The 25,846-nt window shown below is 51.9% G+C and overlaps 1 protein-coding gene across 1 annotated transcript in view; it reads left to right on the forward strand.

The window, feature by feature from the left end:
- TUT7 (terminal uridylyl transferase 7) overlaps positions 1-25,846 on the forward strand; it is a 1,558,036-nt gene that overhangs the window by 952,046 nt on the left and 580,144 nt on the right. Inside the window, exon 17 of the mRNA XM_086961199.1 lies at positions 3,482-3,585. Within this exon, the coding sequence (XP_086817325.1) occupies positions 3,482-3,585 (104 nt within the window). The remainder of the gene's footprint in view (positions 1-3,481; positions 3,586-25,846) is intronic.

Below are 25,846 nucleotides of genomic sequence, written 5' to 3' on the forward strand. Positions count from 1 at the left end.
CTTGATGTCTACTATATGTATAAAATGGCCGACCGCACTTAACAAAGCCTGTAGAATCGATTCCTAGGTTTGTAGAGGGTTTCCTGCTCATGCAAAGCACTCTCACACTTATAACCAAGCATCCTGCCTTCAGGATTGAAAGGCCTACCTTAGGGGTGACTTATAGGTTTTAAGTGCAGTGACCTCAGATATAAGGTGTTTTATATCTGTGGTGAGTTGTGCTAGCACCTGCTCACTCAGGCTGCAATTGCAGGCCTGTAGTCACAGTTTGAGTGGTCTCTCATGGGTGGTATAATACATGCTGCAGCCAGTGGGAGAGCCCTGGTGTACCTATGCCCTGGGTACCTTAGTACCATATACTAGGGACTTGGAAAGGTACACCAGTAGTCAATTAGAACGGTATCAAAGTACTTACCATAGTCCAATTTAGTTAGAGAACACTGTGACTGGAGTCCTGATTAGAAGGATCCCAGTCAGACTAGTCAGAAAAACAGAATGACACAAGCAAAAAGTGGGGCGTGACCATGAAAGCAGATCCTACGTTCCTACAATATGTGATCCCCTCAATAACCTGGTGCTGAACACGCGGGAGGTGATCCGATTTGAAGGTTTTGCTGGTATACAAATAGACTGGCCAAAATCCATACTCTTTCCCCTCAAAGATAGTACACGCCGATTTTGCACTGATTATCCCCTGAGGTGGGCAGCTAATCCAGTACGCTGCCTGGGTGCATGGCTTAGCCAAGACCCACAGGAGTTATGGTCAGCTAATTATGGTTGTGTGATCGAGTGGTTGAAGGATAGGATTCCTATCTGGTCTAAATTACACCTCTCATTGGTTGGCCGTATAGCCATTTGCAAAATGGTGGTTCTTCCCAAATGTTTATATTTATTTCTTAATGTCCTCCTACCGATCACAGGCCCTTTCCTGTGTCGTTTGCGGTCTAATTTAATTACCTTGGTGTGGGCAAGAAGTCAGCCCCACATCTCCTGGAAGATACTTACTTTGCATCTCGCCCAGGGGGGTATGGGCGTGCCAGACATAACATTATACACATTCTGTGCCCAGGTGGAATTCTTACACTGCTGGGTCTACCTGACTCCACATCAGCTTAATGTTGCAGTTGAGAGAAATCGTGCTGCCCCATGCCCATTGTCTACGGCATTATATTTCCCTTATAAGGCATCGGGAACAGAGGTGGACACGGTGGTGTGTGTCCGATGGGCATTGGATGTGCTTCGGAAATGGGACTCGCTCACATATATGCCCCGTCGATCCCCCTGGGCAATAACCCACTGATGCCACCTTTACAAGACCAGGGTGCCAAGCTAAGGGCATGGTGCCATAACATTCTTTCCTTTTTGAAATTATATCCAGCGGACACCTTCCTGCAATCCCTGGAAGCTAGCTCTCCAACAACACCCACCACACTGGACCTCCTTTTATACTATCAAATTAGGGCCACTTGTCGCACTATCAATGATACTTTCCCAGATCAGCCACTGTACCTTAAGGCACTAGAACACATCCTTACTACCCCCTCCCCGTGTAAATTGATAACACAACTGTACAATACTATGCAGCATTATTCTCCAGTGGTGACTCCCAGAGCTCTAAAGCTGTTGGGCGAATATATTGGCCCCTCACTAACGGACTCCCACTGGTTATTCTACTGCTGCCAGCTGGACCTTCTTTCACCCATCTACAGGCTGTGACTGACCCACTTGAAATTCTTACATCGCATTTATCACAACCCAGCACAGTTACATGGGATTGGGCTGGCTTCTGACCCTGGCTACCTTCATTGTAGCGCACCACAGGCCTCCTTTCTCAACTTGGCGTGGGACTGCCCCAGAGTATTTTTGGGAAAAAGTTTTTACGATATTACAGGAAATAACTGGACAGCGGTCTGCAGTTCCCCATTGACTGTGTTACTGGGCTAAGTCAAGCAGGTCACAGCGGGAAACTGCAGACTCATAGCTATGTTACTGCTTTTAGCTAAACGCATGGTAGCCATGAACTGGCCCCCATTGTAGAGGCCTGGTTGTTGGATGCGCCTTATTGCTCCTAACAACTCTCATACTACTGGGAGTTAATACCGTTCCGGTCATGCCGCAAGGATATATAGGAACCCTTGCTTGCCTATTTACTCACAAGAAACTCACCTGCCTCATCTCCATCATTGATTTCACATGTTGACACACAAAGTCCACGCGCCATGTAACAAACATCCTTTTAGGTACAAATCATATTGAATGGCCCGATGCTTGGCCAGTGTCCCCTCAGCACCTTGCCAGGTTTTCCATTCCATCTGTTAATGTTGGTCCAGTACCTGTATAGCCACAATAATTTGCACTATCTGAAACACTTACTTTCATTCTCACAGGAAACAAGGCATTCCTTAATAGTTCTAAGTACCAGGAAAGGGATTCAGCCTTTGCTGGCTTGTCACTTTGTTGAAGTGCATGGTACATAAAGACATCACTATCACTGAAGAAGTCCTCATTTTCGTTGCATCATCAATTGCTTATAATTTACGAGAAAATAAAAGAATGATCACGTTTCTGAATGCTCATTTGTGAAGGTTGTGTATCAGACGCAAACAAAAAGATGGTTTGTCTCTTGAAAACAGTAGCCATCTTTGAGTGGGATTTATCTTTCCTTCAGTGGAAACTCCATTCATAGATAACATCCTTTAATCCTTATACCTCAGAGTTATTGTAGCCAAGGTAGTTGTAGCCTGATATCTGCGCCTTCAGCTGCTCTTGAGGTAACCACCATCCTGTGGAGGTGGGACACTGCAAGGGAGGAGGATCAGCTTGTTGCATGCTTGCAGGAGGTTTTTTTCACTATTCACCAATGTTAAATATCGATGACAAAAATGTTGGCAACTCTGAAGTGCATGACTGGGCTGGTACCAAAATGTGATGTGCAACCCAGTAAACCAATACCCGAAGAAGGGCTTGCCCTAACAAATAAATGGCTGAAGGTGGCTAACCTAAAGCTCATTTATATATATGTTGTGCTGATTTTAAATCTGGAAGACACCTAAAGCTGTCTGTAACCTAGAAATCAGGATTGTAGCATTGGCCGCCTTTGGGAAATGTATGGTTTGATATCTAGGAGTGGCTACAAACTCCCAGTGGCAAATGCTTCTCATCCTCTATCTGGGTTAACGATTAGTTAAGAATTAAACTAGGTATTTGGGGGAGGGGGTAAACACATGCTGTCTGCTTTAGTTTGTGTTATCGCAATTTGATCTGACATATGAAGTTACCTTTGTGAATCAGGCCCGCAGTGTCTATATTTACATCTACTTTACTTCAGCACCTCGAGGCAAGACTGCAGTATGATATTTAGTCATGTATTCACAAGATAAACATTTTTAATGTTACACAATGTCTTGCCTCGTGTTTTTTTGTGTTTGTGTGCAAAAAAATGTAAACAGTACTGAAGCATCAACATATGTTTGTATATCAGGACTGCGAAATATATTGCCCATAACGACAGCAAAAGTGCCTATTGTGAAGTTTTTCCATGTGAGGAGTGGTCTTGAAGGAGACATCAGTTTATACAACACTTTGGTAATTATGCCTCTTGCACGTTTTGCAGTGTGATTTTACAGATTGGTAAGCTGCCTACACTGTATTTTATTGAATGGAATTTTGTGACATATTTGAGTAAAAGCAAAGAAAAAATACAACACAACTTCATGTATACCTGTTGAATAGTGGGGGAGTTGTTAACGAGATGCTCTTATTGAACAGTCCATTTTTAGACTGACTTATCTCTATCCTGCGAATATCTATTTATATCTGCTAATGAGATCATTTTAGATTGATTAATCTGGCTACAGGATGAATCAGATTCCCAGTTAATGTGCCACACTGAAGAATGATTGCCTGTTTTTCCCACCAGTGCATGCATATAATGCCTTAAAACAATGTATAAGGAGGAAAGATGGGCTTTAACTTTTGCTTCAACCCATGTGAGCCCAGGCAGCAGCCCTTCCGTTTAACTGTGTTTGACTCATCGCTGCTGCTTACTTTGCTGCATTGAACATAAATGTTGTCTCTGATTTACTGTAGTTCTTTCCTATCAAATTCCAAATACCCTTACAATAGACCTGCATTTCCTACTGCAAGTGAGCTATGTAAGACAAAGAGTTGCAGAATCAATCAACACCAGCACAGAATATTATTATTATTATTATTAAAACCTTTGGAGCACACGTTCACCAAAGGTTTCAAGGTACTTAAAAATGTACTGGAGCTTTTGAGAGCCTAAATAGAATTACTTAATGCCACAAGCCTGTTCTAATAATCAAGTTTCAGTATTCCACGAAAGGTCTCTAGGTCCTGCTCCATCCAAATTTTATCTGGTAGAGTATTTCATGCAGAAGAGGCTACTATTGAGAAATTTCGACTTCTTGACCTTTGTTTATGATGTCTTAGTGTGAGAATGTGATTTTCTTAACTGGATCTCAAGTTGCGGAAGGGTATGTAACTCTTACTTCTTTTGTTAGAAAGTTAGGATCGGTACTTTTCAAACATTTGAACACCATACAACAGACTTTAAAACATTTTTGCTCCTTTATTAGAAGCCAGTGCAGCTCTTTAAGTAATGGTGTGCAGTCTGAATACTGAGAAAGGAGAAAGATCAGCCATGCTGCTTCATTTTAGTTAATTTGAAGTTTGTGCAATGCAGACAGAGGTTGACCCGCATAAACAGCATTAGCATAATCAAGTTTTTTTTTTGTGTGTAATCTTTTTATTATTTCAACATAAAAGTCACATAGATTATCAAATTGAGTGCTGCTTTGTCGTAAGCGGGGAGAAAACGGTTACAAACATTATCTCATCATCACATTCTTCCTTTCTTTGCGTCTCTAGCTCTACTGTTGGGGATACACATAGGTTGCCCCGGTAAGCATTCCATTTGCCCCATTTCCTATCCCACTACTTCGGACACCCCCGTGATTTGAACACTTCAGTTTCAGCAATCATGCATTTCTCTAGTTCTTTCACCCACAATCTAGAAGTAGAGGCGACCACCGCCCCCATCCCTTCGCAATCTCACGCTTAACCAGGGTGTAACCAAGTGTAGTTAGTTGTTGTTCCACCTCTGTGAGGTCAATCGGTTCCATATATTAAGAAGACCCAGGCATAGTGTGAAGGTGACTTCCTTTTCTAAGACGTTCTGAATATGGGTTGTGGCTCCCTCCCATAGGCTTTGTATCTCTGGGCATTCCCAAATCGTGTGGTAAAAGGTGGCTGCGTGCTGGCAGCCCCGGAGACACATCGTGTTTGATCTGGTGCCTATCTTTGCTAGTTACCCCGGATAGATACGACCTGTGTAAAATTTTGAGTAGAATCAATCTGAAACGGAGAGTAATTGCTGCTTCTCTGGGGGACATTAGTGCTATCTGGCAGTCCTCATCGTCAATGAGTCCCAGGTCTCTCTGCCATTGCTCTCGTAGTTTATGAAACGTGTTGGGTAGATTGTTGCACAATTTTTTATATGTCAGTGATATAGCTTTTGAGTGTAGCGGTCCGTCTAGTAATCGATCTTCCAGCTGTGATGTCTCGGGTATGTCTGTGAGATTGGGCATTGCTGTGATGAGGGCATGTCTAATTTGCAGGTATCAGTACATTTCACCTTGGGCCATTCCATATCATTCCCTGAGCTCCTCAAACCTGATAATAAAACCTTTTTTAATCATGTCTCCAATAGTGGAGATTCCTATAAGGTCCCATTTATCAAAGCCGGGTTGATGACATAAGTGTCCCAGTCTCTGTGTATTCCATAGAGGTGTGGCTTTGGTAAGGATATTTGACCATCCCAGACGGGAGTTCGCTTGATGCCAGATCGTCACCGTGTGGGATGTGGGCCCAAAGTATCTTTTCTTGTTCACTTTTGAATATAATGCCCCTAGATAGCCTTCTCGTCCTGTTTGGTATCTGTCTAATACATACCCTGGATCCAAAGGGGAACAGTAGATCCAGTGATTCACTATGACTAATTGAGACGCCCAGTAGTAGAATCTTATGTCAGGGAGGGCGATGCCTCCATCGTACAATCCTTTCATCAGTTTTTTAAATGCAATGCGAAGAGACCCACCGTCCCATAACAGCATCCGAATTGCTCTCTCTATTTCCGAAAAGTACGTATCTGGGACCCATTGCGGGCAATTTTGGAGGATGTAGAGAAAGCGTGGGAGAGCCAACATTTTAAAAAGAGCTGCTCGGCCTACCAGTGAAAGAGGCAGAGATCACCAGTGTTTCACATCTGCCCGTAGGCGGGACAATGAGGGTGCCAGATTACGGTCGTAGAAATAGTGGGGCTAGAGGTAATGTATATTCCGTAATATCGGAATCCCTCAGTGACCACCTCCACACAGCAACCCGCCGAGGGTCCGGACCCCGGAGTACAAACAGCACCGATTTGCTCCAGTTTATGGTGTACCCGGAGTATTTCCCAAAATTTGTGAAGATATTTAAGACCCCGTGGATAGATCTATATGGAGAGGCAAGATGAAGCAGAATGTCATCTGCATAGAGGGATATTCGGTCGTCATGAACCTCTGCCCATTTCAGGCCTCTTACCATGACATCTTGCCACACCCAGGCTGCCAATGGTTCCAGCATGAGAGAGAAAATCAGGGGGGACAGGGGGCATCCCTGTCGGGTGCCCCTTTTTAGTTTGAATGTGCAAGATGTGTAGTTGTTCACTAGCACTTGACCCTTTATACCCGTGTAGAGCAATTTCACCCAGCCCAGAAACTTCAGACCGAAGCTCATTTTCTTAAGGACTTCAAATAGGTACGGCCACTGGATAGAGTCAAATGCCATGGAGGCATCCAGAGACAACACCACTGCATCCTTTTCTATTTATTCCCGACGTGCGAGTACATTATGGAGGCACCGGATATTAGGTGCCGTATTCCTTCCTGGCATCAAACCAGATTGGTCCTGGTGGACCAGGGAGGTAATGACCGTGATCAATCGCGAGGCCAGCCCTGTCGCTAGGACTTTGGCTTCTACATTAATTGAGATCGGCCTATAGGACCCACAGCTATCTATAGGTTTCCCTGGCTTGTGGATCACCACTATGGAGGCTAGACGTTGATCTTCCGGCAGTATTCCTTTTTCGCAGCTTTTGTTATACATTGCCCTTAGGTGAGGAGCCGTCTGAGAAGCGACCAGCTTTAAAAATTCAATGGGGGTCCCATGTGGCCCCATCTCTGACTGGATTTGACTTATGGCCTTATGGATTTCCTCATCTGTCAGGTCTTCATCAAATGTGTCTGTCTGTGTCAGAAAGCATCTGAATGTCCCTATCGGAAAGGAACTGCAGGGAGTCCTCTGCCGTATAAGTAGTAAATGGGGAGTGGATATGCTCTAAGTGTCCTGCAAAGGCATCTGCAATGTCCCTTGGATGTGTGCCGTCAGCTAGGGTCAACTGGGGCACCAATCTCTCGCCTTGGTCCCGCCTCCCTAGCCAGGCCAGGGTTTTACCAGCCCTGTCTCCTAGTTCGTATATTCTATGTTGAGTGCGGAGTAGTTTGACCATTGTTTGTTCCCTAGTTTTAATTTTATATTCCTCTTAAGTGTGAGACGGTGAAGCGTGTCTTCTGAAGGTGCCCCAGTGTTGTCAGCTTCTAACTGCTAGAGCTCACTTTCTAATTGTACCAGCTGCTGGCATTTCCTATTCATGTATCCCATCTTAAGCAACAGTGCCTGCCCATTCAGTACCACCTTGAAGGCCTCCCATATTGTGAGCGCTGAATCAACTGAACCCACGTTTTCTTTAAAGTAGTTAGTCGTCTGTGTATGTAGTTCCGGTTTAATATCCGGGATTTTCAGGAGCCAGGGATTTAGGGTGATTGTGGCCCATGGCTGAGGATTCCCATGTGTGAATTCAATTCGTACTGGGGAGTGATCTGATATACCCCTCGGCAGTGCCTGGGGATTTCGGAAGTGGCCAATTGTAGCTGTGTAGGTTAGGAATTAATCAATACGGGATGAGCTTTTGTGTGCGTTAGAAAAATAAGTGTATTGGGCTCCATCTGGTTGCAACGCATGCCATACTTCAGACAGTCCCATGGCTGTGGCAAATTCTGCCATCAACACATTTTGCCTCGCCCCGGTCTTTGTGGGTATCTATACTGCTGGTCATTCATAGTCATGTGGAAATCTCCTCTCAAGAGTAAGGTACCCACCGTAAGGTCTGTTATTATCTTACCCAGGTCTGTCAGTGCCTCATTACCCAGTGCTGGCGGCAAGTATAGCGAAACAACATTGAGAGCTTTCCCCTCCCGTTGAGGCTTGAGGGCCGCAAATCTACCCTCCATGTCCGCTCATGTGCGTTTCTCCATTAATGCCAGGTTCTTTTTGACTAGGATGCCCGTCCCTCTAGAGCCTGAGGTATATCCTGCATGTTCTAGGAGTTCGTATACCCATCTGGTGAGGGCTTTAGTCTTATTACCAACCATGTGTGTTTCTTGAAGTAACACCACATCTGGCGCCTGCCTCTTCAGGTATTGTTGAACTATTCCCCGCTTAATCCTATCTCCCATGCTATTTACATTCCAGGTAAGCACAGAGAGTGACGTTTCCATTCTACCCCCCATCATCAGTAATAAGGACAATTAAATCTGGACATGTTAGGGGCGTGGCTTGAGGCGTCAAGATGGCGGTCGCACTCTAAGAGTGCTCCGGACCCCCTCCGTCATCCGCCTTGCATCGGCCCACTGTAAATGACCATCAACGTCCCACAGTCTCTATGACGACTCCAGTATCCTGCCTGCTTCGCCCTGACCCACTTGAGGGCCTGCCTGGTGCCCAGGCTGCCCGTGCTGTCCTCCGCTCCGAGCGGCCTTCCCTTAACAAAATGGCGGCCCCCACGCGGCCCGATTCCTCGGCCGGACGCCCCGGTTGACCTCCTTCCCGCGGCTGCTGCCTGAGGCGGAGGGCTGAGCTGCGGCCCGGGACTGTGAAGCGGCCTCCAGCTCCGGTGTCCTACGTTGCGGTCCATACGAGGTGAGGAGGCGGGGGGTTCGCTGTATGGGCCCTGTCTTCTGGTGCGGGACAGGCGAGTGGCTGCGGATGGTAGGCCCTGCTGGTAGGTGAGCTGCCCCCCTTTACCCATTGACATACCGGAAGGGGAGTGCTAGACTTTGGAGGCCGTCGAGTCCCCCGGCCTACCTTAACCTGCGGACTGGGGGATCCCCCTCTTCCCCCCATAGACTGCGGGCTGTGGTGACGCTGTGACTTAGCGTGAGGCAGATCGCCTGCCGGGTCGGGTGGCGCACATGTGTGCCTGCCCCCTCTTCCAGCCTGGAGGCCCGGGATCTTGGGGCTGGGGACTGTGGAGGGGCCCTGGAGTCTTGGGCCCACTGTGTTCTCCTTGAGGGCCGCCATTGTCTTGTGGGGTGTGCTACCCTGGTAAACGGACACCTCCCTCCATCGTGGGGACCGGGAGAGGGATCGCCCGCCATACCGGGTGGCGGGGCGACTGCATAGGCACTGCTGCGTGTGTGCCCCCCCCCAGCCTCCCCCCCCCCCATCCCCCCCAGACGAGCACCTCCACCTACTTCTTGGAACCATGGGCAAGAACCGCGCTTCTCATGCCACTGGCCCCTCAACTCAAACGAAAATGGACCAATTCACCAAGCCTGATCGCGATCCAGTGGCTGGGGCTGTAGCGGCACCTGGGGCGACCAGGGGGGACCTCTCCACTATCCTGCAGGCGATCAGTGCATCGCAGACCTCAGTGGAAACCAAGATAGGTGAAGTGCAGGTTGATGTGGCACTGATCCGGCAAGACCTCCGTAATGCCACGGCCCGTATTAGAGGCGGAGTCCCGTCTTTACACGGTGGAGGACGATGTGGGCTCTCCCAAATCCCAAATGGCCCGCCTGCCGGCCCAGTCGCGGAGTTACATCGCAGGGCCGAGCACGCCGAAAATAGGGCCCGGAGAAACAACCTACGCCTCCTGGGTTTTCCCGAGGTAGTGGAGAAGGGACGCACTGACATCTTCATCGAGACATGGATCTGGTCCTGGATCCCCAAAGAAAAGCTCTCCCCCTGGTTTGCGGGGGAGCGAGCTCACAGCTCCCTTGCTCCTAGCTCCTGGAGAAGTGTGGCTCAATGGTTACAGCGGCAGACCCTGATGCAGAGGTCTAGCCCTGGACCAGGGTTCGATTCCCCGCCTCGGCGGGTCTTGGGCTCAAAATTCCACGGACCTGATAATTCTCGCCTCGGTGCCTTTTCCAATCATTGAGTCCCACTCTGCAACTCTGGGCAATAGCTTGCTTAATCTCCACAACGGCCCCCACAACGCTAAGGATGCCTGGCCTCCACCTTGGGACCCCCTCCTGGGGCTCCCGCCCCATTATCCTTCGAGTCTTTAATTTTCCGGACAGGGACGGGATTCTTGAGGCCGCCAGGGTGCAAGGTCCAGTGCACTTCCAAAATTCCAAAATCATGGTCTTTCCGGACTATTTGAGGGAGGTGCAGACACAACGCCGGTCTTACGATGAGGTCAAGCAGAAACTTAGGGCTATGGGCTTCTCTTCCCGGCCCACCTTCAGGTGTTTTTTCAGGAAAAAACCTTCTTCTTCGACACTTCACAGGCGGCATGGACCTGGCTTATGGAAGAGCAGCTCCTTCTACCTAGTACGTCCCCTACCCCTGTCCCGAAGGCAACGGACTGTTCTGGCCAGGAGGTGCCCAAGGCGCAGCGGTGCCGCACGGGGTCCAGACGGCGGGGCAACCGACGGGGGGGGAGCTCTCGGTCGCCGGGGGCACGATCCCGGCGCTCCCCGATTCAAACCTTGAGCCAGAGGGCCTCCTCCCCCACCCTGGTGTCCTCCCTTATCGACATGGGTAGCGTTCCACGATCAGACGTTACCCGGGGGAGGGCCTTGTCGGACTCAGACCTGTCTGGCTGCCCCGTGATTCGTGGCTCTGGTGGGGAGGAGGGTGTGTGATCAGGGTTACATGTTGTATGCCTGCATTCTACCCTTCAGGACCTGAAATGATGCACCTATCCCTGGCCCCGCGCTGAGGGCTTTCCCTCGGCTCCGCTGGAAGATCCGGCCACGGTTTACCTTCTTACTGCCATCCTGAACTTGCGCCATCTTGCGACTTTTGGTTATTCACTCCATGCTTATTTATTGTGGGCAAGCATCCATATATATATAGAGAAGGGTACGACTCAGCCATGCTCCTGACTGATTGTTTGCTAACCGTTTTAGAGTAGCGAATCACCTTTTGTGGTGTAGTTTGTAGTTGGGGTCTTGGGCAACAGATGCTTCCGCTTCAGAAGTGTAGGGTGGGGGATGTTGGGGGGGTTGGGAGGGACGAGGGGACCGTTGTTCCTCGACTTTTTGTTTTGTTTCACCGCCTACGGGCCGCTGGTTGCAGTTCTTCTTGGTACCCATGTTTTTCTGACTGATCCACAGTTGACACGCAGATCACATCTTCCATCAGTTTGTTATTTTTGGCCGCCCATGGGCCGCCATTGGGGGTTCCCTTCGGTAGCTGAGTTTCCTCCATCTTTGATTTCCACAGTTGAAGAGCAAATCACCTTCCATGGCCCCGCTTCTGGGCACAGGCTTGGGTGGGTGTTCCCCTCTGGGTGGGTAGGGTCCTAAGTAGTTATCCGCCCCTCCACAGTCCATTCCTTAGATGACTTCCACCCTCACTAGACCTATCCACATCCTCTCATGGAACGTCAATGGCCTTTTGGACCGAATTAAGTGCACGGCTGTCCTCCGCGCTGCTCACCGCCACATGCCGGACATCCTCTTTCTCCAAGAGACGCACCTCCTGGGTACACAGTGCAACTTCTTAGCTCGCTATGAATTTGACAGGGTCTGGCACTCTGGTTTTACACGGGGATCCCGAGGGGTGGCTATTTTACTTAGGAAGGGGCTTCCCTTTACCCTGGCTAAAGCCGCACAGGGCCGCTATGTGGCCGTCTCAGGAACCATCAAGGGGCGCCCCTTGAGCCTCCTGTGTCTTTACATTCCCCCCCCACTCCTGCCTTCAACAGTTCGCCACCTAACACGAGTGATCTCCTCCCTTACGCAGGGTCTTATGGTGGTAGGGGGGGACTTTAACGCCGTTCTGCAGCCCTGGCGCGATACAACGGGGACCCAGTCCGGAGCCCGTTTCGCCACCGCGAAGCTCCTCTCCAGCTGGTCCTCGGCCCTTGGCCAATGTGACGTCTGGCAGGTCCGGAGCCCCCGTGGGGAACAGTACACCCACACGTCGGCAGCCCATCATACTCCCGAATTGACCTCCACCACAATTTACCCTCTCACTCAATTTGTAGCTTGGCCTGAAACATCATGGCATATTTGATGTCTTGGTCCCTCAAAGCGTGCTTCATCTCCAGGAAGTTGCGATGTTGCTTCTGAACACGTAGTGTAAAATCTGAAACAAATAGGTTAGTGTTAGATTCCTTACCTTAAAATATCCCCAGACATCAGACTGGATCCGGAAAGTTTTGCGTAGCAGTACCCCTGCGCGTCGGTAGGCGTCGTCTGCGGCTCTGCGTCAGTCGTCGGCGTTGTGGTCGCCGGGATAATGTCGTCGGAGTACTTAGACGCCAGTTCTTTTTTCCGCGCCAGCAAGCACAGATCCGGGAAGAGCAGTACTCCTTAGTAATTTTTTGACTAACTTTTTTTGATCTGTTTTGGATCTTCTCGAGTCCTTTATCGACTCCGGTGCCGGTAGGGATGCCCGGGTTCAAGCCCTGTGGCGACTGTAACCGACTGATGTCGGTTATTGACCCCCACCGTCAGTGCCTTTATTGCCTTGGGCCGACCATGATGACAACTCGTGCCCCGACTGCCGGGCCCTGACGTCGAAAGCTAGGCAGGAGCTGGCCCATAAGCGACTCGAGATCCGGCAATCGGCCCCGCGCCGCTCGAGGTCCCGGTCCTGGAGGAGGTCGTGCGACGTGGCCGGGGGTTCGGGCGACACAGCCCACGCAGCTCCGCCGGAGCCGCAAGCACCGCATCCAGCTCCACATCCGCCGGTCCCTGGGCTGAACACGATGCCGGAGGAGATAAGCGCCTTCCTCACGGCCATGAAGTCGCGCTTCCCTCCGTCGGGCCCCGTTGAGGTGCCTTCGGGCCCCGCGGACCCATCTGGGAGCCCAAGTGGGCCGGTGGCTCTGGCCCCGGCGCCATCGCCGACTTCGGTCCCGACGCAGCAGGACTCCTCAGGATCCAAGCCTGGATCCGTGTTGACGCCGGTCGACCTTACGACCCCTCCACCGGCGTCGTCACCAAGGGAGTCGCCCCCGGCGCCTTCCTTGGGTGGCGACGTGCCCGATCCCCATCCCGGTCCGGATCTGCCGATAGGTGAGCCTTTCACTGACGATCCGGCTCCATCCTTTCTTCCTGACTTTCAGGAGATGGAGGACGAGGGGGATTGGGAGGGGTCTGAGGACCCTCTGGCACTGCAGTGCCAGTTGAGTCAGGACTGGACGGGCGAACTTGGGGAAGCCAGTGGTGTGGACACTGCGCCCCAAGACACTGGTTTTGCCTCCCCTCCTACCGTGGCTACGGAGGAGGGGGCTGCGTACATTGTGGTGTTGACTCAGGCAGCCAAGGCCTCGGCTCTTGAGCTCCCAGTCGCGGCCGTGAGAACTAACCTCCTCACTGAGGTCCTCAAACCGAAGGCAAGCTCCTCGGAGCCTCTCCTGCTGTTCAACGAGGCCCTCACTGACGTTCTGTTGGGCACCTGGTCCAAGCCCTCCACAGGCCTCCCTGTGGATCGGATCTGAAAGAAACAGGTTAGTATTAGATTCCTTACCTTAGAATATCCCCAGGCATCAGACTGGATCCGGAAATTTTTGCGTAGCAGTACCCTTGCGCATCGGTAGGCGTCGTCTGCGGCTCCGCGTCCGTCGTCGGCGTCGTGGGCGCCGTGATGAAGTCGCCGGAGTACTTAGACGCCGCCTCCACGTGCTGACGTCAGTTCTTCTTTTTTCCGCACCAGCAGCGCAGAACCGGAAAAAGTGGTACCTTAGTCATTTTTTGACTAAACTTTTTACGATCCCTTTTGATCATTTTTCTTGAGTCTTCGACTCCGGACGGTGCCGGTAGGGATGCCAGGTTTCAAGCCTTGTGAGGATTGCGACCGACTGATGTCGGTCACCGACCCTCACCGTCTGTGTCTCCACTGTCTCGGTGTCGACCACGACGACCAGACCTGCTCCGACTGCCGGGCCCTGACTTCGAAAGCTAGGCGGGAGTGGTCCCGCAAGCGGCTCGAACTCCGGCAGTCGCCCCGCGCCGCGAGAGGTCCCGGTCCGGACGGAGGTCGAGGGACCAGTCGCGGGGTCGGAGCCATCAGAGCTCCGGGAGTCGGCATCACTCCTCGGGGTCCAAATTGTCAGGTAAGCACAAGAAGTCGAAGAGACGTCATCGCTCTTCCGACTCGACTCCGCCCCCCCCCCCCCCCCCCCCCCCCGACGCTCGCGCGACGCGGCCGGGGGTTCGGGTGACACCGCCCACGCGGCTCCGTTGGAGTCACGGCCTGCCCCACACCCTCCGGTCCCTGGGCAGCACGCGACGCCGGAGGAGATCGAGCTCTTCCTCATGGCCATGAGGTCCCTCGCTCCTCCGACGGGCTCCGTGTCGCCTTCGGGCCCAGCGGACCCGTCTGGGCCCTAGCGGGTCGGGTGCTTCGGCCCCGATGCCGTCGGGAGCTTCGGCTCCGCCGCCGGCGCCTTCGGGTCCAGCGCCGCAGGGCCCCACTGGATCCGCTTCAAGATCCGGGTCATCGCCGGTTGACCTCACGACCTCACCGGCGCCGGTCCCCGCCCGTCTTTTGACAACCCTGATTATCAGGGGATGGGTGATGAGGAGTATTTGGAGGGGTCTGAAGACCGTCTGACACGTGAGTGTCAGTCCCAAGAGGACTGGACAGGTGGACTTGGGGATGCCAGTGGTCTGGACACCTCGCCAGACACTGGTTTTGTCTCGCCTCCTACCGTGGCTTCGGAGGAGGGGGCAACCTACAGTGTGGTGTTGACGTGGGCGGTCAAAGCCTTGGGCCTTGAGCTCTCCGTCGCGGCCGTGAGGACTAACCTCCTCACTGAGGTCCTTAAACCGCAGTCAAGCGCGGCTGAGCCTCTGTTGACGTTCTTTTGGGCACTTGGTCCAGGCCCGCTGCAGGTTCGCCTGTAGATAGGAACGTGGCAAGACGCCACCGCCCGGCCCCGGGCGACCCATGTTTCCTGTCCACCCACACCACTCCCGAGAGCCTGGTTATCCAGGCCTCCAATTCCCAGACCGCATTCCCGTCGGCTCCGCCGGACAGGGAATCCAAGAGGTATGAGCAGTACGGCAAGAAGGTATTCTCCTCCCTGAGTCTGGGACTGCGGTCTTCCAACACCGCATGCCTCTTGGGCCGCGACACCCACTCTCTGTGGGACACGGTCGCGGAACTGCTGCCGGAGTGCCTGTTGGAGCTACGGGCCAAACTCGGCCAAGCCCTTGTGGAAGGCCGAGATGCGGCACGGTATTCTTTCCGGTGTGGGCTGGATACCACCCACTCACTGGGCAGAGTGATGGCAACGACGGTGGCGATTCGTCGCCACGCCTGGTTGAGGTCCGCCAACTTTTCGGCCGATGTCCAGAATACACTCATGGACATGCTGTTTGATGGCCGTCGCCTTTTTGGCGACAAGGCAGACCATGCGCTTGAGCGCTTTAAGGACTCCTGGGCTACGGCCAGGTCCTTGGGCCTCTCGGCCCGCGCCAGCAAACGGGTGCCTTTCGCTCCTTTCGTGGCTAAAGAAGGGGCGCCCCCACACGTGCTGCCAGCCACGCACCGCAGACTAACATCCAACGTGTTGGCGGCTGTGGTAACCGCCGTGGCGGCGGTCGGGGACAACGGCGAAGTCAGACCACACCTTCCCCCGCAGCATCTGCCTCAAAACCCTCCTACACAAACAAAAAGAATCCTACTCACAGTGGACAGGGAGAGTGTAGACCACGAATGTGGGGGACACTCAGTGTTTTGTAAAATACCCCTCACACACCAACAGGCCAATTGGTGTCATGCTTCATCATCGGGGTCTTCGCACCCCTCTGACTGGATGCGGCGTGCTGCGACCTGCGACTACGCGGGAGCACTGAAAGTATAGACTATGTGTGGTGCGTGTGATGGGAGTGGTTGGTTATTTTAAATGTGAGTGGTGGGGTATAGTGAAGGTTAAAAAGTACCTGGCTCGTAGGTAGTTAATTGTCGTAATTATGGACATTACCTCTGGTGTGCGTCGACATGTTTCGGAGCTTGTGCTCCTTCTTCAGGACCGGGGCACAACTTCCCCACCTTACTCACGTTTCTCTATTAAAGGTGTAAATAACTAAAAGTGAAAGATTATTTACAGTGATAAACTAAGGCTATAATGTGCCTACAGCGGTATTGGTCCATGCAGTTGCATGACCTGAAAGAACAAAAAAAAAAATATATATATATATATATATATAAATTTGGTTGCCCCAATTAGGCTGGCTCAAACAGGTGCAGTCACCTGGAGCACCAAAGATGCATTGATCCTGTAAAGGGAAAAAGGACATACAAGACACACAACAAAAATGACACCCATTGGGTTAAAAGAAGCACTATGGTCATACTCATTATGCAAGGTTTTCTGGCTCCATGAGCATTTCAAGAACGTCGGGGTTGGTTGCTAGATTCGTGATCTATATGGACAAAAAGATGGTTTCAGTACTCTTTGCTCACTGTTTGGGTAGAGAATGGTGATTTGGTTTTTTTACTCAATACTCACAGAATCGGGACGAAATTACCTCCGTGTTACCCCTTACGCTGCTCCGCTGGTAATGGCTAAGGGAGTGCGCCCTACCTTATATATGCTCGAATTCCTTAATTGATTGACCGGTAATAGGTTAATTGTCGGATGCGCACTAAGCCCATACATGGGTAATCCGTTTACTGGCCAGTTAAATGTATCGCCTTATTTGGTATACGTAAGGATTTTGCCCCGTGTTGTAGCGAGGACGGCTCGTGGGGCGTATGCGCAGAAGTCGATCGATGTGCGCAGGCGTTATGCCAGACCGTTACTTCGGCGTGTAGAGGTCCGCGAGGCGCATGCGTGTTGAGACGTCTCTGTGCCTACTGGTAGCGATCTCTAATGCGCATGCGTTAATTGACCCTGCTAGTCCGTGCTTTCAGGCCCATGTGATGCCAGTGGGGGGGCAGGGTTCGCCATCACCTCCACCACTGGCGCACTGTCACATCGGACAGGTGGGTGCTGCAAATCGTCCGAAGGGGCTACTCCATCCCCTTCGAGGCGACCCCTCAAGCCATTCCACCGCAATACCACCGCGTATCGGGGGATCATTCGCGACTTCTGCAGGAGGAAGTTACGGCCCTCTTGGCCAAGGGGGCCATCGAGCGCGTTCCTGGGCCAGAAGTAGGGTGTGGTTGCTACTCCCACTACTTTCTGGTACCCAAGAAGGGCAAAGGGGGCCTACGCCCTATCTTGGACCTAAGGAACGTCAACAGCTTCCTCCGGAAGGAGAAGTTCAAAATGCTGACACTGGCTTAGGTCCTAGCTGCCCTGGACCCAGGAGACTGGATGGTAGCGTTGGACTTGCAGGACGCTTATTTCCACATCCCCGTCCTGCCGGCCCACCGGCGCTACCTGCGGTTCACGGTAGGCCACGAGCACTTTCAGTTTACCGTGCTCCCCATCGGCCTTACCAGCGCCCCACGGGTGTTCACGAAGGTGATGGCGGTGGTCGCAGCTCATCTGCGCAGGTTAGGGGTTTCAGTCTTCCCCTACCTCGACGACTGGTTGTTGAAGGCGGGCCCGCCCCAGACAGTCGTCAGCCACCTCCAGACAACGGCAGACCTCCTGCACCAGCTGGGGTTTTCCATCAATGTGCCGAAGTCACACCTGTGCCCCTCTCAGAAGCTCCTCTTAATAATAATAATAATAATAATAATGAAAACATTTATTAGGTGCCTGGTTACACAGGAAGACAGTGCGTCCCCGCGCTGTGGATGCACACCGACAACTCCGAGATGAAAGTCCAGAAACCCAGGGGGGAGAGGACACAAGGCAGCAAGGCAACTAGACCTTGGGGAATAAGTGAGTTTTCAGTTTCAACCTGAAACGCGATTCTGAAGGTTCCATCCGGAAATCGAGCAGAAGTTTGTTCCAGTATTTGCAGGCAAGAAACCTAAAGGATCTCCCTCCCATCCGAGAACGACGGATGCGGGGGACCACCATCTGCATGCTTCCCATAGATCTCAGCGACCGTCTAGGACGGTATATGGTCATCATCTTCTGGAGGTAAGAGGGGCCACGGCCATGAGCGATGTGGTGGGTAATGCACAAGGTTTTAAACCGAATGCGTTCTTGCATGGGAAGCCAGTGCAGGGTATGAAGTGCCCGCTTAAAGAGATGACCTCCTAGGCATTTTTAATACTAGCCTGGGCGCCGCATTCTGTACACATTGCAGTTGGCTCAGGACCTTTCTACTAAACCCACATAGCAGTGACTTCCCATAGTCGAGATGTGGGGTGACTAGGGCATGCACTAGGGATTTCCTAGCTTTGAACGGGAGAAGGACTAAGATCTTGCGGAGCACCTTAAGTGTGCCGTAACATTTCCCGACTACACTCCTCACATGTTGGGTATAAGAGAGATTAGAAATTAAAATAACCCCCAGATTTTTCACAGTGGCGGATGGAGTGGGCATAGTACCCAAGTCAGCTGGCCACCAAGCTGAGGTCCAGACGGACGGAGACGGACCGATAATAAGGATTTCCTTCTTATTGCCATTGAGGCGCAAACAATTGCCCTTCATCCAGCCAGCGAGTGCTACAAGACAGGAGGAGAAATTCTCTGCTACCCCAACTGGGGTCATGAGATAACGTAATCACCAGTTGGGTATCATCTGCATACGAGACAATATCCACCCCTTAGGACTCCACTAATCTTGCAAGGGGCTCCATATATACATTGAACAGCGTAGGGCTCAATATAGAGCCCTGCGGAACCCCTTGTCTAAGTGATCTCGGTCTGGATTTATATGGGGGGCAGTGAACTTGAAATTTCCTGTCCGCCAGGAAAGAGCTAATCCAATCGTGGGCCTGGCCTGCTACTCCCATCTCACTAAGGCGTGCAAGAAGAACCGAGTGCGGCACGGTGTCAAAAGCCGCACTCAGGACCCATAAATAAAATCAGCGCCGCAGTGTGACCATCATCAGCTTTACGGCGGAGCAGTTCGGTGGAGAAGAGGAGGGCGATCTCCATAGAATACTTCGCCCTAAAGCCCGATTGGGAAGAGTGAAGAAGGAGGTTATCCTCCACAAAGCTGACCAATTGGTTGTTCACCAATTTCTCAACTACCTTAGCACAAATAGGCAGAAGAGATATGGGACGAAGGTTATCTAGCTGAGTCATACTCAGACTAGCTTTCTTTTTAATCGGAACGACCTGGGCCAGCTTCCATTCCTCAGGCACCAAACTTTCACGAACTTTCATCGGAGCGGTTCTCGACTCAGCGCAGTTTCGGGTTTATCCACCCGAGCAGCGGGTCCGGGATATTCAGGCTCTGATAACACTCTTTCAGCCTTTATCCCGGGTCTCGGTCAGGTTGACGCTGCGGCTTCTGGGGCTGATGGCCTCCTGCATCCTTCTGGTGCATCAAGCCAGGTGGCGGATGCGGGCTCTGCAGTGGGACCTGGAGTTTCAGTGGGTCCAGCATCAGGGCAACCTGTCCGACCATGTTCTGATCTCGGAGGGCAATGCGAGACAGCTGCAGTGGTGGCTCATGGATCGCGATTGGGTCAGTGGCAGATCCCTCTCCCTTCCCCAACCGGAGGACGTGGTTGTGACGGACACGTCCCTCCAGGGCTGGGGAGGCCACATGGGAGAGGCGGAGATCAGAGGCCTCTCCATATCAACCTTTTGGAGCTGCGGGCGATTCGCCTAGCACTAAAGGCATTCCTCCCCTCTGTCAGGGGGAGTGTAGTGCAGGTGTTCACGGACAACACCACCGCCATGTGGTACTGCAACAAACAGGGCGGGGTGGGGTCGTGGACCCTATGCCAGGAGGCTCTGTGCCTCTGGCAGTGGCTGGAACATCAGGGCGTGACCCTGGTGGTTTAACACCTGGCAGGTTCTCTGAACGCCAGGGCGGACAAACTCAGCGGCCGGTGCATGATGGATCACGAATGGCGCCTGAACTCGGACGTGGCGCTAGGTCTCTTTCTGCAGTGGGGGGAGAGCCTTGGTTAGATCTATTCGCCACAGAAGAGAACGCGCAATGTCATCAGTTCTGCGCATTGGAATTTCCAAGGCGGCACTCGCTCGGAGACGCTTTTCGTCGCGAGTGGAGTTGCGGTCTGTTGTACGCCTTTCCGCCTATACCACTTCTGCCCAGGGTGCTGAAGAAGATCAAACGCGACCGGGCCCAAGTAATCCTTGTGGCTCCGGACTGGGCACGAAGGTACTGGTATCTCGAGCTACTCCGTATGTCAGTCGATCCCCCGGTTCGTCTGCCTCTTCAGGAGGACCTTCTGTCGCAGCAGCAGGGGACGGTCCTCCACCCGAACATTTCCAGTCTCCACCTCCATGCTTGGAGATTGAGCGGCGACAGTTGAGGCCATTTGACTTGCCTCCTGAAGTCTGTAATATCATTCTGGCAGCCAGGCGTCCCTCCACAAAGTCGGTATACGCCTGCAGGTGGAACAGATTTGTGGCATGGTGCACAGGAAAGGCTGTGGATCCTCTTTCTGCCCCTCTTTCTGAGGTTCTTCTCTTCCTTCTTTCTCTTGCCCAGCAGGTCTCTGCTCTGGGCACTATCAAGGGCTACCTTTCTGCCCTTTCAGCCTTTCTAAGGCTGCCTGATCAACCTTCTTTGTTCAAGTCCCCTATTGTAACTCGTTTTCTGATAGGCATCACTCACACGTTTCCACCTGTTACGTTTGTGATGCCTCAGTGGGACTTGAACCTGGTTCCTACATATCTGATGTGCGCTCCCTTTGAGCAACTTCACAACTGTCCTCTCCGCCTTCTTACTCTGAAGACTGCTTTCCTGGTTGCCATCACCTCTGCCTGGAGAGTGAGTGAGCTCCAGGCTCTTTCTTCCAAGCCTCCTTTCGTTTCTGTCCATCCGGACAAGGTTGTGTTGCGGACAAGACCCTCTTTCATGCCCAAGGTTGTCACGGCCTTCCACATCGGGCAGTCCATTACCTTGCCCACCTTCTTTCCGCCTCCGCATCCCTCGAAAGAGGAAGAGCGGCTCTACCGTCTGGGCCCAAAACGTGCGCTCTCATTCTATCTGGATCGTACACGCCAGTTCCGGGTAGATGACCAACTCTGTTGGTTACGTGGGCGCTAAAAAGGGAAGGGCGGTGCACAAGCAGACCATCTCTCGGTGGGTCGTCTTGTGTATCAAGGCTTGTTACTTCTTGGCTAAGAAACTACTAGACAAGTGGGTCGACGAGCTACAAGCCACAATACCACCTATTAACGCAGATCTCTTGGTAGCTAATGGTGAATTCAACAACTGGATAACTAAATCACTGAATATCATACTCCCCGTCAGGAAAACCCCTGTAAAAAGATCTAGGACCTTGGCTCTTTGGTATTCGTAGGAGCTTAGGGATATTAAACGCAAGTGCAAGAGACTAGAGAGGAAATGGCGTCTAGGTTATACAGATCCAGATAAAACCCTGTATAGAAATTCCATTAGGGACTACAAGAAGGCGATAAAGAAAGCACAAGCCCTGGACTACACACAAAAAAATCTCTGAAGCCAGCTCTAACTCTAAGGAGATTAACCTGATTGTAAAAAGCCTTACCAAACTCCCCCAGCACCCTGTAAATAGTGAAGACTTACAAGCTCGCTGTAATGACCTAGCGGACTTCTTTTACAACAAAGTCGATCTTATTTACTCGACATTTTCAAACACTGTCCCAAATGCTCCAGTAGACATCTTGGCGAATTCTAAGCAGGACACTCTGGGCAATCTGTCACCTGTGCTGGCTGAGTTCCCTCTGCTACATCCTGATTTACTTGCTACTTTAATGACACAGGTAAAGTCGGGCTCCCCCAGTGATCCTGCTCCTCCGAGCTCTCTGATGGCCGTCGGCCACATTATTCTTCCTGTTATGCTGGAGGTACTTAATGCCTCAATCTCTACTAACACGGTCCCACCAGCATGGAAATAGGCTAGGGTGAGGGCACTCGTGAAGAAACCCAACATGGACATCAATAACTTTAGCAATTACCGTCCCATTTCCCTGCTCCCTTGGGTCAGCAAGATGTTAGAGAAATACATCAATAGTCTCCTGACTAACTTTCTAGAAAACAATCAGTTGCTTGACCCTTCACAAACGGGCTTCCGCCCCAAGCATGGGGCGGATTCTGCTCTGCTGGCAGTTATGGAGGAAACTAGAGGAATCTTAGATCGGGGGAGGATCGGTGGCAGTCATCCTCCTCGATCTAAGCGCCGCTTTTGACACGGTAAAACCTAAAATCCTATTGCAGCGTCTCTATGACATTGGGATTCAGGGAGGAGCGCTGGAATGGCTTAAGTCATTCCTGAGTGATAGAACCTTTCAGGTTTTTGAGAGAAATACCATCTCCACCAGCAGACCTTTGGGCTGTGGGGTCCCGCAGGGCTCTTCGCTCAGCCCGAAGTTGTTTAACGTTTATATGAGAACGCTGGCTGGGATTGTCCGTCCATGTGCTATTAAGATCACTACCTATGCGGACGATACCCAGCTGGTGGTCTCTCTGACGTGGGGCGAGGGCTCTGCGGCCATGGTAGATCTGGCGGGTTGCCTGAGTGAAGTGAGAAGCTGGATGACCCTGTCTTGTCTCAAACTTAATGGGGACAAGACAGAGTTCATGCTGCTAGGACGATCGGCTCCAGCCTCGGTTGGCTCGGTCTGGCCCGCCTGTCTGGGTCCCCCTCCAGCTCCCAAGAGTGCCATTAAGAGCCTGGGCATTTGGCTGGATAGGTCCCTAACGTTAGACTATCAGGCCGTCAAGCTATCTGCCACCTGTTTTGTCCTTCTCAGAATTTTAAGGAGGATACTCCCTCTGCTACCATTCAAGGCCAAACAAACTGTAGTACAGGGATTGATCCATTCTAGGCAGGATTTTGGAAACGCACTTTATCTTGGAGCCCCTGACTCCACATTGCGGAAACTGCAAGTTATTCAAAACTGCGCGGCCCACACCCTACTGCAAATTCCCCGCAGGCTCTCTGCCAAACCTGGACTAATAAGCTTGCACTGGCTCCCTGTTAGGGACAGGATCAGCTTCAAGTCCCTCTGCATTGCCCATCAGTCATTCTGGGAAACTGGTCCAGCAATTAATCTCCCTTTAATTACCCCTTACCTCCCCAGCAGACAGCTGCGTTCAGCTAACGCATTTCTTGCTGTCGTACCCACGGTTAAAAGAACTAGAGTGGGAGGCCGTTCCTTCACCCTAAATGTGGCCATGCTGTGGAACACTCTCCCCTTCCACTTAAGGTCCAATCCAGACCTAACCTCCTTCAGGAAACAACTGAAAACTTTTTTGTTTAATAAGTAGGCCCCCTTCAACCACCGTGCCATCCGCCTTACTGTAAGAACACCCTTTAGTCATAGCGCTTGGACGCCTCCGGCCAACTATTTGCGCTTTACAAAACGCATTTTCATTTCATTTCATTTCAAGGAACCTCCTGTTGGGCTGAGGGCCCATTCCACTCGGGCCACGGCGGCTACTACAGGCAGCTACATGGGCCTCGCTGCACATGTTTGCAAGACACTACTGTCTGGACAGCCAAGTCCGGAGGGATGGCTTCTTTGGCTGTTCCGTCCTCCAGGACTTTCTGGTGTGATTATTGGTTCGCAGACCCACCACCGGGGTTGGTATTGCTGGGGTATCTATTCTAAGGTAAGGAATCTAATTCTAACCTGTTTCTTTCAGATGAACAAGTTACTTACCTTCGGTAACGATATATCTGTAAGAAACAGTACTTAGTGTTAGATTCCTTACTGCCCCACCCATCCTCCCCGTTCTGCGAACCGATATCTAGGTTTAAGGTCATCCCCTTTCAGGGTCCTAGTTTCAATGGCACCAGTGTTGGTTTTTAACATGGCTCTGCGTTTCTGGTGCGGAAAAGCTGTGTCTAAGAACTGACGTCAGCACGTGGAGGCGGCGTCTAAGTACTCCGACGACATGATCACGGCGCCGACGATGGACGCAGAGCCGCAGACGACGCCTACCGACGCACAAGGGTACTGCTACGCAAAAATTTCCAGATCCAGTCTGACGCCTGGGGATATTCTAAGGTAAGGAATCTAATACTAACTACTGTTTCTCACAGATATATCGTTACCGAACGGAGTGGTTCTAGACTCGGCGCAGTTTCGGGTTTATCCTCCCGAACAGCGAGTTCAGGATATTCAGGCTCTGATTCCGGTCTTTCAGCCTTTATCCCGAGTCTCGGTCAGGTTGACGCTGTGGCTCCTGGGGCTGATGGCCTCCTGCATCCTTCTGGTGCATCACGCCCGGTAGCGGATGCAGGCTCTGCAGTGGGACCTGAAGTTTCAGTGGGCACAGCATCAGGGCAACCTGTCCAACCACGTCCGGATCTCGGAGGGCACTGCGAAACAGTTGCACTGGTGGCTCACGAACCGCGATTGGGTCAGCAGCAGATCTCTCTCCCTTCCCCTACCGGAGCACGTAGTGGTGACATATTCGTCCCTTCCTGGGATGGGGGGCCTCATGGGAGAGAGGGAGATCAGTGGCCTCTGGTCTCCGGCGGAGTCCCGGCTCCACATCAACCTTCTGGAGCTGCGGGCGATCCGACTTGCACTGAAAGCATTCCTTCCCTCCCGCCGGGGAAGTGTAGTGTAAGTGTTCACGGACAACACCACCGCCATGTGGTACTGCAACAAACAGGGCGGGGTGGGGTCATGGACCCTTTGTCAGGAGGCTCTGCGCCTCTGGACATGGCTGGAACACCAGGGCGTCACCCTGGTGGTTCAACACCTGGCAGGTTCCCTGAACGCCAGGGCGGACGAACTCAGCGGCCGGTGCATGATGGATCACAAATGGCGTCTGAACTCGGACGTGGCGCAAGGCCTCTTACGGCAGTGGGGAGAGCCTTGGTTAGATCTATTCGCCACCGAAGAGAACGCGCAATGTCATCAGTTCTGCGTGTTGGAATTTCCAAGACGGCGCTCGCTCTGAGATTCTTTTAGTCGCAAGTGGAGCTGCGGTCTATTGTACGCCTTTCCGCCTATACCACTTCTGCCCAGAGTGCTGAAGAAGATCAGGTGCGACCGGGCCCAAGTCATCCTTGTGGCTCCGGACTGGGCACGAAGATACGGTTATCCCGAGCTACTCAGAATGTCAGTCGATCCTCTGATTTGTCTGCCTCTTCAGGAGGGCCTTCTGTCGCAGCAGCAGGGGATGGTCCTCCACCCGAACCTGTCCAGCCTCCACCTCCATGCGTGGAGATTGAGCGGGGCAGTTGAGGCCATTTGACTTGCCTCCTAAGTATGTGATGTGATTCTGGCAGCCAGGCATCCCTCCACAAAATCGGTATACGCCTGCAGGTGGAACAAATTTGTGGCATGGTGCACAGCATAGGCTGTGGATCCTCTCTCTGCCCCCCATTCAGAGGTTTTCCTCTTCCTTCTTTCTCTTGCCCAGCACTCTGGTCACTCTAAAGGGCTACCTCTCTGCCATTTCTGCCTTCTTGAGGCTTCCTGATCAGCCTTCTCTTTTCAAGTCCCCTATCGTTAATAGATTCTAGAAGGGCATCACGCACA

The sequence above is a fragment of the Lissotriton vulgaris genome, chromosome 3_1, assembly GCF_964263255.1.
Source record: "Lissotriton vulgaris chromosome 3_1, aLisVul1.2, whole genome shotgun sequence".
NCBI classification, from domain to species: Eukaryota; Metazoa; Chordata; class Amphibia; order Caudata; family Salamandridae; genus Lissotriton; species Lissotriton vulgaris.